The 13,734-nt window shown below is 37.6% G+C and overlaps 1 protein-coding gene across 1 annotated transcript; it reads left to right on the plus strand.

The window, feature by feature from the left end:
* Nucleotides 1-587: 587 nt before the first annotated feature.
* On the plus strand, nucleotides 588-8,969 carry LOC131891926 (uncharacterized; the record flags this gene model as incomplete). Its single annotated transcript, XM_059241619.1, is given in 8 exon segments — nucleotides 588-715; nucleotides 789-904; nucleotides 2,142-2,349; nucleotides 2,415-2,512; nucleotides 4,102-4,247; nucleotides 5,070-5,163; nucleotides 5,244-5,430; nucleotides 8,669-8,969. Coding segments are annotated over 8 exon segments (1,102 nt in total), but the record flags the coding sequence as incomplete, so codon positions are not given.
* Between the last annotated feature and the right edge of the window lie 4,765 nt (nucleotides 8,970-13,734).

The following is a 13,734-nucleotide window of genomic DNA, read 5'->3' on the forward strand; positions in this document are numbered from 1 at the left end:
GTCCGAGTGCCCTCGAGCCTTTTACTTAATTTTAGACAATTTGTCCAGGCTCGAGTATTTTTGAAAGGATTTCTTATTACCTCAGAAAACGGGTTATTACTCCGTCAAAAAATGACCATGGAAAAAAAGCGTTCTTCAATTAATGATTGCATCAGGTTTGTTTACCTTAGCAAAAACAAACTGCGGTTCATGTTCCAGAGTAACTTCCCTTGTGGAATAACATGTCAAACCCGCCGCATACATCGAAGATTAAATGCTTCAAAGGTGTAGATCCACACCCAAAAAGTGAAGACAATGCCAGCTTATCCATCCCACGTCAATACTGGCTGCAAATTGATTTGTTTTCAACCCAATACACCATGTCAACCAAAACATGTTTTCTCATAATTGATCCAGTACTTCAAATTCCAGTTTTACGTGACTTGACTTTCGACTTTTTGCAAGCGCTTCCCCCCAAATGGTAAATGTCCAAAAGAATGATTTTTATACCATCTTTTTTGTTTATATCTCCCCCTCAGAGACGCTTTTTCGATTTAAAATGTATTTCTTGAAAAGTATGACTTTTGGAAGTCTGGTATTTGTTTTAGGTTCCCTAACCAGCCCTGCATCGGTCAAGCCAGTAAAAATGGCACTTGTTACACAGCTGATGAATGCTCGGCCAAAAGTGGAACCAATTCTGGATCTTGTGCTCAAGGATATGGCGTTTGTTGCACTTGTAAGTTTCTACTCAATGCTGGTCGATTCATTGCAAGCTACTGGTTACTAAATCGATACAATTTATTTTGTAGTTAGTGCAACTTGTGGCCAAACGTCCAATGAAAACTGCACCTATTTTGAATCGGCCGGAAGCGAAATTGGAGGGTGCAGTTTGACCATTTGTCCTTGCGGGGATAACATTTGTCAAGTGAGTTGGTCAAACGCTGGAAACCAGGGATTTTTCTCTTTACGGTCCATTGGAGTCTTTTTGATTTGTATTTATGAGCACCTTTATATAGTTCGTTTTGATCCCGTTAGCCAAAAGCGATTCATTGAATAGCCATACTCTAAAGTGGAACAGGATTGACGTTTTTTCTGTTTTTATATTTTAATCATGAAATCGAGAGCTGCGAATCAATATAATGGGCAAGTGTTATTTCGTATCATTCAAACTTGTTTTGTGCATCAAATATTGTCTAATAAGTATATAATTATAATCAATCATTTCCATACCACTGGAAACTGAATATCACGTAGATGTTGAAAAATTAAAAACTAAACCGAAACAAAAGGAAAAGATTTATTCGAAATGTAATTTCTTGCCTTCAAACCCACTCCTCATTTGCCAGGTGAAATTCTTTAGTGGCAAAAATTGCTTTTCAAAATTAGAGGAGTGGGAGGAGCAACTGAACATCCAATTTACGATATATGAATTTGTTTATAGTTCATAAAATTGCCGGACACAATGACAGGCACACTCTTGAGCACTTACAAGTATTCATTTTAGCTCCTCCTCTTGTGTATCAATAATCCAGATTTCTTGAAGTCGGTATTTTTCTTGCCTGCCTATTGTTATGTCGACTCTTGTCAACAATCGCTTATTTAAGAGTAGATTTGTGTCCATTTATGTATAATCAAAATGAAAAACAAAAATAGTATGAAAGTATAAGCTAAGTAACCTTTCATTTTAATAGTACTGGGATTACATTCCCTGTGGCGGTTAGAAAAGCCCGTGAAAAAACAAACCGAAGTATAATTCATTAGAGACCGGATTTTAAGTTGACTTGCCTGTTGAGCAGAAATCAAAGAGGGTTATATAAATGAGGAATTGGTTGTCCAATGTGCGAATAGTCTAAATTTCTGAAAGAAAAAACCGGTTAGGATAAACTCTCACGAATTTCTGCTCAACGTGCAAACCAATTACAAATCCGGCCTCTAATCATCATTAGTGGGTTGACATGATTAGGCTGAATAGAGATCACCAAACCTGCACATTTGCAAATTGGTACTTGAAACCCTATATGAAAATTAATTCAGGCCAAGCTCAAGCGTGAAGATTGAGCATTGTTATGAGTTAGTGAATGTGAACTCTTTCCATACAATGTTGATATTTTTTGGCTTGGTTTAAGTTCGACAATAACAATCCGGCTGTAATCAATTTACAGCTTCGTCTGGATTTCAACCAATTCATGATCACGGGTCCATCCACGTCGAGCGACGTCGTGTCTAAACAGAAATTAGGAGTAGTTGGAGCTCCGGGAGCGACCAAAGCGATCTCATTGGCTTCCCGTTGCCTGACGGATACGTTCTCAGTTACCTCAACCACCGGACAAGCCCCACCCTCAATATGCGGAATCAACACAGGCGAACACAGTAATCAACCCTATGCTTGGTCACATGAAACCAAAAAGTAACCCAAACGAAATCCGTCTTTTCAGTGTATGTGGACTCGACTTCGGCGTGCAATGATTTGGTGTTCCAATTGGGAAATACAGGTCAAGGAACTGGCATCGGGCAACGACAGTGGAACATCAAGGTAAGAAGCGTACCAAAATGGACTCATGCCCGTTGACAGAGGCTGCCAAACTCAAATCTGCTGATATTGTATGATGGTTATTGGTGGAATGTAAGGGTCTGTGTCTTGAGCCCCGTCCAAATTGTAATTAACATTCTGCTCTCCTAGCTTCTTGAGCGATGGCAGCCACCGTGGCAAAATCTCGGATGCGTTTGGCGAACATGCAAAACAAAACGAAATGCATTTTTTTTGTTGCCACCTCTTAATGTAGCTTATCTGCTTTCCACATCAGATGAACATTTTGATGGTTTGGTATTGCGGGACCATAAATGAATTGTCACAAAACTCCATGTGAATTCTATGAAGAAAACTGGAAGCATTAGTTTTGATAAATTCAAAAGGTCGCGATTGGCAAATGTATGTTGATTGCCAGGAGCTTTTCAGGCATCTATAAATGGTTTTGATAGCCAACCTCAATCAGTAGAGATGCTGTCGAATCCCTAGGCCCAATTAGGAAGTTTCTTTACACTCGACGAGCCTTATATATCTGGAACAAAATTTTATCTTATTGAAAATAATCAGAATAATAATACCCAGCGTAATTCTTTAATATGGACATAAGAAATTATATATTGAAAAGATCAAAATATTTTTGCTGAAAATACAAAGAACATGATATTGAAGCAAACAAATATTGACGAGAAGAAATAGCTCTATGCAAATCTGTAGTATGAACATAAGAAAAAAATACTCATTGAACTGATCGAAACGTTTTAACATAAAATACTCTACAAAGAGTATGAGCCTGTTGCAAACAACTATTGACGAGATAAAAATGACCATTTCGTTTGACTTGGGTAAAGAAACAGATCCGTCATAGGGGTAAAAATGATTGAATGATGTTTATACTTTTCAAGAGCAAGTGAGCTTAAAATTACCATAAGAACTTTGCGTAGAACTTTTGGAGCCCAGGTCCTTTTAGCATAGACACAACCTAATTTGGGAACTTTTTTTTCACTCAGTTCCAAAATATTTGAACAGCCCTATGTAAACCAAACGAATAAATTGGTCGCCTGGTTTTGTTTCCTCTTGTGAAAACCCACTGGTTTGAATGAAAATGATGTGATCTACAGGGTGAATTTTATAAGGTGTTGCAGAATTTGCTTTGGCATAAGTGACTACATGGCTGAACCATTTATTTTCAAAATTGGTGCCCCAATTGCCAACGGCATTCGCTTTGCATTGAAACCATTGCGACGCTTGTTGAACAACAGTTTTCGAAGGACGGAAGCCAAGGTTAGCAAGTCATTTCTAAGGACAGTACAGAGCGTGCAAGCGGTGAGGCTGGCAGTGGGTGTTTTCAATAAATATTTTGGGCCAAGAGCGACCAATTTGATTAATCATTTATATACCGAAGGGAACTTCATCGAAGATCCTAAATCCAAAATCTGCTGTATATCTAGAGCAATTTTCAAAAAGACAATACATGCTTTTGTTTATGACACTTTATCCTCGTCCCCCTGTGTAGACGTGACTAGGCTTCGCGGAAACGATCTCATTGCTAAAGATTTCAGGAGAACTAGTTAAACACAATTTATTCCCACTTTTAGGTGACACAATATTCTTGCGATTATCCCAATCTGGCCCCCGATGGATGCACTCAATACTATTTTGGATCGTCCGCGGACACTGTCCAGACGTACAATTACGTGGGTGGCCAACATTTGGCTAGCCAAGATCAAAACATTTGTATCAGGTAAAGACGTTGAATCTGGCCGATAAGAGATGGTTTCAAAAAGCGATGCCATATTCTCTGTAACCATGACAAAGTGAGATAATGCCAAGGAAATGGCATCAAAATGGCCAAGGTAAAATCGATTCCAAAAGTTCATTGCACGACATAGATTCATCAGAGCATTTTATGAGGCGCAAAAAGACAAAAATTCCTACAAAATTTCACACCCATTATAATTCAAGCATATTATAAAAGGGTGTTCGACGAATATTGAAAGGATTGACAAGTTTCGTTTTACATGCAACCTTAGGTGGGATAGGGGCGTCAAGTTGGGTTACTTCAAGGAATAGATAAGGAGCTCTTTCAACTAAAATTTTGGCAGAAATTTCGCTTTGATCTTCTAGCAATGAAATGGAAAATGGAGAAATATTTTTATGCAATACATTAGTATTCTTGAATTTTCGCCGATTTCGTGGTCTTTGATGATCTCGAATTTGCTTCCATTTTGACCAACTGATCTTTAGGTCCCCTTTTATCATTCAGTTTCGAGTCCACTGATGCCTGGCTTTTGACAAATGGAGTCTGGGAGGACTTTAGTTCTCTTGAAAAATCTTATATGCGGTTGAACTGTGGATCAAAACGAATAAAATGTTTTTAAACAAATAGCCAGTTCATTTTACTTTGAAGGGGGGATGCCTAAAAAGCACTAATCTTTTGAATACGTCCTTTCCTTAAGAACATATATGTCACTTTATTTGGGCAGAGCTCCACACTATGATATTTCCGATCATATTTTAAGAGATTTACCATTTACATTTCGTTCCTATTTTTTTTTTCATGAAGACGGGAGCGAGGCAACTGCCGCATTTGTTACACAACCGTGATGGAGTCCGATTTCATGACCTCTGGGGAAACAGTGGAAATGGCTTTTGCTAAGGTAAGCTCTCAGATCCAACAATGGCATATCCCAAGATGGGTGTTTTGGCAACCAAGTTAACGGTCTGAACCCTCTTGCAGCCTAGTGAATGTTGTGGCTATGGCTCGACGGGTGGAAAAAGCCGTTTTGATTGTGTAGTCATTCCTGGTGCTTTGAACCCTGCCATGATGTCCGAGCAAGGCTTGTTCAGCCAGTTCTGTGGACGCTCGGCGGGACTTCAAAACACAATGTCGACCCAAGCAGTTGAAATGTCCAAAACAATTTGCAGTAAGTTGTCCACGGGATAGGAATACTCATTAAAATAGACTCCGACCCAAAAAATGCTGATGGTACGATGTCGAGTAGAAATTCGAGAGGGTTATACTAACTAGTTTTACTCTGAATGCCTCGTTTCAGCTCTTTCGCAAGTCCGAACCCTTAAACTTCTGCAATTTCTGCTCGACGGCAAGACAACAAATTTTGTCGGCATTTAAAAAAAAAGAGCTGTTCTCTTTTAGAACAACCAATTTTGAGGCCGTTGTCAAATATTTGGACCAAACCGAAGAGCTATCATTAGAACTCAAAAAAAAGTTAAAACCTAGAGAGGATTCTTTTTCATCTTTTCTCGCCTGTTTGGCCGAGTAAAAATGGGTTTGCCAAAGTTTTGATTTTACCATTTCTTTTAAACCAGTTTTCCAGTTTTCGGACTCTTTTTCGGCATTTTTTTTTTACTTTAAAGTTTCCACATTTTGGAATGTTTTCATCCGTTTTAATATTTGGGTTCTTTTCTGATTACTTCTTGACGAGTTTCCATTGTTAAGGACCTTTTTATTCACTTCTGTAGATCATGCATGAATAGATGAAGAAGAACTGTACCTAAGCCAGAAGCTTTTAGCAGTTTTTCTATGTAGGTTTTCGTCGACTTTAATAACCGCTGCAAGGATTGTAATCCCCTGTTTATTGAAAAGGAAAGATTTCATTCGTCTAATTGTTACCACTTGAATTTTTTACGGTATTTAGTTTGCCAATGAATTTGAATATCAAATACGACTTCCTGTTTTCTATTTGACAAAGTCAGCAAAAACGAGAGCTGCTGTTGAGTTGTTCTTGGCTTCATGGGTTTGATCCAACCAAAAACCCAAAATAATTTTAGTGAACAGAAGTGCCCTAAGCAATAACAATGAGCTCAAGAAGAGAATCAATCGTTAACCATAACATTAGAATTAATTGCTAACGTGTCCTAATGTCAAAAACACTGGAACAAAACAATCAATGCCTTTGAAATAAAACGAAGAAGCTCAATTGATAACTTAATAAATGTTTTAATGTGCCTAGATATTGTATCACAAAAAATGCAGGGAATAGGCTAAAAGGAGCCAAAACGATCCTGTTCCTGTTGGAACAATTCTTGTTAGGATTGTGTTTTCTTTCATATTTTGGGTTTGATTTGGTTTTTAATGGGCTTTTCTTACCGCTAGAGGGAATCTAATCCCCAGAACTATTCAAGTGAAAGGTTATAATTTGTCTATTTTGTACCTTTTAACCTTTTTTACGGCTTCTACCTATGGAGAAATCGGAACTTTCAGCAGTTCAAGACGAAACATCCGTTTCGTTTATTTAACTTTATAATTATTTGCACTTTCACACCGTTTTTTTCGCCAAGAACCCCGGTGTGTCTCATATGTACAATGCCCTAGGCATTTTTTGCTTCGCACAGTATTGTCCGAATAGAGCAAACATAATCAAAAGATCAATCAAATGAAAACTTTTCTTTTACATATTCAGTTAAATCATCAAAAAATTATCTCGAAATTGACAGCAAGAAAAGCCTCTCACGAAAAATTATCCAATTTTAAGAAGGACACACAACTTGTCTTTCTGAAAACTGCGGCAAACTAAACGTATATTTAAACTAAACAAATTGTCAAACTGTTTTGCCCCGTGTTGTTGATTAATTCAGGGCCCAAATGTTTGGTGGACCCTGCACAGATCAACAAAACTAGGCGGAGCCCAAGGTTTCCAGTACTTCACAGTACTTCACAAAAGTGTAAATTAATTGAAAAATTGAGTGGTGCAACAAGCATGACGCCACGATAAAAAAACAAGCTCAACTCTTTGCACTGAATTTCCATTCAAATAATGAACACTTTTGAGCCAATGAAAAATTATGAAACAGGGTCCTTAACTCTTCAATCAAATTGTCTGGTTTTAATACATAATTTCAAGAAGTTGTGAAAAGTTGTGAAAAATATGTAATTTCTTGATTATACTGTTGACACTGACCTTTTGCAGAGCTGCACGATGACATTGATGTCAAAATCGATCTTGTTCCGAGCTAACTTCTACTTGCAATATTCATGGATCTGCTTTATACCGAAATTTGTAAGAAAATAGTCCAAAAAAGGCCAAACAGTCTAAGAAAAGGTGCAAAGAAGATCAAAAAAGAAAGGATATTCAAATGTCTTCTCACAGCAATACAAATTTGAAAAGCGCATAAAAAAACAAATCTTGCTTCAATGTTGGACAAAATTGACACAACGTTTTTGAATTGGGTCAAAGACTGTTGCGCTCCATTGCTTACTTTTTCTCTTTTCCCACCAATAGATCTGCAACATAGATTCAGTTTCTACATTGATCTAACTGAAGAAAAGTTGGAATTTTTCTTTCTCAAAAAGAGAACACAGTTAGCCTGGAGGATATAAGGAAGGCAGCAATGTTCCGATTTTTGGGCTGCTTAACTATCTTAGTGTCCTTCTTAGCTTGTCTCTTGACATGAAACTGGTTTGTTTCATTTCTGTTTTCCTGTGTTTCTCAACCAAAAGTGAAGAACTTTGGGTCCACACAATTTAATACTTGACATCAATTGTTCAATATTAAGCTTTTCATATCTTTATTTTGGCGGCAGCCTTTCAATTCTAATTTTGAAACCAATTCTAACTCGAAGAAGGTTCTAAATAACCAAAATAAACAGTTTTAGACCAAATGTGAAAAAAGTGCAAGAAAAAAGTAAAAGGGTGCAAATAAAAGTGAAAAGTGCAAATGTGTAAAAACGTGGTCTTTGGTGACAATTTTTTTTTACACAATTTGCCCGTCCCTATTGATGACATTTTAGTCAGCAATTACTTATAGGACACGTAAGTGCTTTGGTTGTTCAAAAAGCTGGAGGAAGAGAATCAATGAGGAAATTATCTTCAAACCTACACTAAGTAACTTCTGTATTTGTCTTAAGCATTCAAAAAAAATAAAATTGCAAGCTCTCATTAAATTTTGTTGTTGTTTACATACTGCACGAATTTTGGGGCAAAAAAGGCAAAATCATTCCTTTGTAAAAAAACAGAGCGGGTGCTCTAAACTCCACACCATGCATGGAAGGGATGGGGAATAAAAAGAGCATTTAATAACTTTATTTTATATACCTAGACGACAACTGAAGGCAAGTTAGTAAATCATATAAAGTAGGAGCAGATTCTTTAATTTCAATGGAACTTGGTCGGTAATGCTGATGTGCTCATGTTTTCTCTTGCAGCTGACCGGCAACCTTTCAACATTCGGTTTTTATCCGACTCTTTTGAAGCCGAAACAGAGATCATGTTGGGCGTCATGGCCGGTTTCAAGTTGACCTACTTTCAAACTTCCAATGGTTGCAATTAAGTAGAATGATGACACAAATGATGGATGATGTGACAACCCAATGATTTCACCAATTGCTCATTTATTCTCTACCTGTTGGGCTCTATGAGCCCCTTACCTTCAGGAGGCAATGAACAACATGTATTAGTCTCTCTTGCAAGAAATTTGTATCCACTGACAAAAACCATGAAAATAAATGTTACAATAATGATAAAAATAAAGTTAGACTCCATAGGGGCCCTTACGATTAGCAGCTTCACTCACTATCTCCGTCCATTCTGACCAGAGGTTGCGACAGTATAATAAAGGTGTTTCATTGATCAAAATAAACCCAAAACACATGATTTGAATGTTTTTTTAACTTTTCAAGCTTTCTTATTCATATGTTTTCTTCGCTATGCGTTTTATTCTCTCAAGAAGGCTTAGAAACGCACAAGTTGCTGCACAAGCTCTTCTTGCATGTCAGCACTTCAGACTTGATAACATGCCTTAATTAATTTACTAATTGTCAGCAGACTTCACAAATACTTCAAGGTTTTCTTGGAAAGGGTCAAAGGGTGGCCACTTTCACTCTTTTACACTGCATTCAGAACAAAGTAAATTGTATGTAAGACCAGGTTGGGAACATTGCTGAATCAAGACATTTAGGAACATGACTTGCCTGAAAATATTGTCATCCCTCAAACCAATTTGGCTTTTGGTTGGCTTTAGATACATCCATTTGCCATGGTGACTTCATAAAGCTTATGTTTTCTGCCATTTACCTTGCCAAATTTTGCGGTCATTTTTCTTATTTCATTTGTTTTCCTTGAAATTTTTGAATTATCAACGCAATTACCAATATTTACATCTTAAACAAAGGCAATTTTTCATTTGTTTATCAAATGTGTTGAGCAGGGATCTCACATCAAAACCTAAATGGAAACTCTGTGTTCTCAAACGAAAGAAACTTGATTGACCTAAACAGAATATTGTATACACCCTCCTCAGACATTTAGTTAAAGTGATACTATCACCAGAATAATATGGACCTTGCAATTGAATTCAATTTCTTGCCTAGAACTCACAACCATTGATCCCTTAGAGAGTTTTCTCAAATTTTGAACTCAGGAATCATCCATTAAAAAAAGTCAAAAATATTTTGAGAACGCAATGCCCCATGCATAAACAACGAAACCTTTGAATTTAAAAGAAGCGAAGAAAATGAGTTACTCCAACGCAAATAAAGCCTATCGTTTTAAAGCCGTTGGTCATTCAAGTGAAATGACTAACATGCACCCGGAGTTTAGGGTGTCGAAATGATCACGTCATACCAATAACCCAATCATCTCTTTCATTGTGCCCACCAAAATGCCTCACCCTCTTAACCTTTTCGTGCCTACTGTCGCGAAACAGGTTGAGTGACTCCAAATCTTGAAGTTCCGTAGCTTAAAGAATTCAGGTTGCGGAACATTTATACCTTACACCGAGACGAGCTGCATCGGTTGGGAACTAGTTGGTAGACTTGTCAATTGTTGAGGTGGTTTGGATTGTGAAACCACCGTCTTTGATGGATTTGGCTAAGTCGTTTCCAATTTCATTGATATTATTAGCATCATGGTCGTACTGTAATTTCGACCCTCCCGTTCCGTGTATTACTTCAACGGCGTCGTGAATCTCTTTCTTTTGAATCTTTTTTGAGAGATGAATGTTTCGTCGTTCCTAGGGGTGAGAGTGGTCAAGGCCACCGCGAGCCAAAACCATGGTCCACCTAAAAATTAGAGCATCCCTCTTGGCCGGCTGTTTGACGATCGGTCACAAAGACGACAGAAGCGCCTTGGGCTGAACGTGAACCTACATCTTTTAGTTGATTAGACCAGTTCAAGAATAGAAGGTAAAAGGCATAAAATTATAACTCAGCCAAACATATGCACTTAGCTTGGCAGCATGGGCTTTTGGGGAGTTTTGACTTGGTCTTGCCTTTTTCCTTCGTGGTTTTGAGCATAATGAAATGTCATCTTTTATTTCTTTCGGCTTGGGCGAATACGAAAGTATCGGTCAAATTCTTGATTGATTTGCCACGCCCAGGCCTCTTCCATCGAAGAAAACTCTTGATCAGAGGCTTGAAGTGAAAAATAAAGAAATAAGAAACGTATTTGCTTTGAACAATATTTTCCCGCTAAGTTGAAAATAAAGTTCCGCAACCTAAATTCTATAATCTGCGGAACTTCAAGATTTGGAGTCAAGCAGCCTGCTTCCCGACTGCAGGTACGAAAAGGTTAAGACCATCCACCCCATTTGAGACACCCACCAGAAACAATGACACAGTAATGGATAAATAACCCATGATTTGCTGGGTTCTTTTGTACCTGAATGACCACCAGTGATGAAAGTGATGAAAGAATTTTGCGAGCCGGAGAGGGAATTTTGTACAGCTGAAAACCGGTCCATGTAAAAGACAAACTATTTCTTTTGCGAGTGTTTGCTACTCCCTGGGTGTGGAAAACTAGAGAAGAGTAGAATAAGTGGATTGAGGGCAAATGTGAATCATGCAATCGATTAGTTTCATGTCCAATTACATTGTGTCGACTTAGGGAGGCAATACTAAGCAGTGCCAGAGCTCCGTCAGTCCTTGGCACCTCCGACGGCACTGGCTCAACTTAGAAAGCACGCAAGAGGCCATTAATCTGGTTCACTGCATATTTCAGGGTGGCCCGAGGTACCACTTTGCTCTCCAAATCGTCAGACTCACCTGAGTAAAAGACGCTATTTTCCGGTATGTTTTGGCCCAAAAGAAGCAAGAAAAAAAACAACTTGCCATATCAACTAGAGACAGGAAAACCATTTTGTTTTGGCGTTGAGTGTAAATTCCAGATGTTTGTCAAAACTAATTTGGCTTGCAGTGGCGACTCATTATCTCAGGTATCATAGCTTTGCCGTTCAATTTTGTACATTTTTGAATGAAACTAGTTGTCCGAGCACAAGTTAACCTAACAAGAAGAGTAACTTTTGTGAACAAGACTAGTTTTGAGAAACGTCTGGAATTTACACTCAACGCCAAAACAAAATGTTTTTCCTGTCTCTACATGATATCACTAGTGGTTGAAAGTAGCCAAGCTTAAATTTTAGAGAAAAAAGCATGAGAAAACGTGTAGATTACATTTCAAGACAGTAAAGAAATGTCTTTGTCACTTAAAGTATTCTAACCAAAAGAAGACAAAGAGGTTAAAAAATTACAATGGGGACAAATAATCAGACATCATTCAGGTTGTTACCAATCATTTCTTGAAGAGACAGTGTTGGACCTCAATGAAAGTTAATATCTTCAATTCAAAGACCTACTGCAACAATTCTTAATCCCTTGATCAAAACTTGGCTTGCTCATTTATAAATCTGTTGAATTTGGAAAACATGTGTGTACGCAAGCATTATTGTTGCGTCATAGACTTTCCGAACAAAAAACGACAAATCCGAGTACAATAACTGCCTATCGGGGTTTTATCAATGTACCAGTATATCAAAATGATGAATTTACGCAGGGAACCAAAATATGTCGTTAAATTAAACCAATATCTAGTCCATCAACCGAAACTAAAAGTAGCAAGCGTATTAAAGAACATGCCAACTTGCCACATTAAAAGTTCAATCCCTATTTTTGATAAAGGCATATTTGAGCAGAATTGGGCCGTTCTTAGGGAACCCCAGTGCTCAAATGAAACACTTCGAAACCTCACGAGTCATGACTGATGATCTGAATTGAGTAGAATGGTGCGTCCTCTTGCCCTTGTGTTTTGAAGAGACTAATGCTTCAGTATCTGGTACTGTGGACCTCCATAAGTGCGGCAAAACAACTTTTCGACGCCAACAGACTACTTGAGATAAATGCAATCGTCCGCGGCCAAAACCACATCCTTGATAACAGCCGTTAATGAAATCAATGTGGCCACGCCACTGAAGAGTGTCTGTGATCGTGAATAAATATTTTGCTAGATACAAACCCAATGTATGATTTACCTATATTCAAAACATCTGAGATGTTCTCTTATGATAGAGCGTGGTAGATACCATCACTATGGAGAACAGTGTTGAAGAAGCTTTGGCAAGGTAACGTGAAATCCATTGCAAACATATTACCTTTCAAAGGGATTTTGTCTTAAAATCAAACAACAGGCTTAGATAAGATATCTCCTCACATTTTCAAAAACATCTTCCAGTTTTATCCATCTCATCCTTATTATTCCCACCTTCAATTTCCAGTGGAAGAAAATGAGCAGCCTTTTTAAAAAAAAAGATCAAATGCTTTTTGTGCAGAAACAGATGTGATTATTGAACTCATTAAATTTTAGCACTCATAACTCCATGACATTACACATCATTGAAAGATGTAAATATTTTTTGACCCAGCATAGAAGATTGCCGCTAGCTTGAGTCCTTTTTAATTGAAAGAGGCAATGAATACCAAGGAAATTGCGTCAAGATTATGTCATGATAACTGAGGCAACCAAGATTTGCATTAGAAAAATATGTTTTATGCTATTGGATTTGCATAAAAACTCGTCAAAATATGTACTGAAATATGCTTTTTAACCCAAACTAAGCACTTTTGTTTTCATTTATGATCCAAAATATGTATCTTGAAATCTACGAAATTAAGATCAAAGGCGGCCCAAACTGAAAACCCTAGATTTGCATGAAATATATTTTATATATTTGGGAAAAACAATTTATGACATAATGATGACTTTTTACAGCATTTGGTATCCAAAACACAGGGCTGGTGGCATTAACTAATTTGTCAAAACTGCGCTTTGTAACAATTAGGGAACGCTCGAATTTTGCAGTAAAAGCACTCAACCCTTAAGCGTGACATGAAACCTATTCTTAGAGATATTTTTGCCAATCAAAAAATATTTAGTACATTTTCTTAAACTGTTATGGCTTGTAGATCAATTCAAATCCCTAAAGAACTGCACATGTTCATTG

This window comes from Tigriopus californicus, chromosome 12 (genome assembly GCF_007210705.1).
Source record: "Tigriopus californicus strain San Diego chromosome 12, Tcal_SD_v2.1, whole genome shotgun sequence".
Lineage (NCBI taxonomy): Eukaryota > Metazoa > Arthropoda > Copepoda > Harpacticoida > Harpacticidae > Tigriopus > Tigriopus californicus.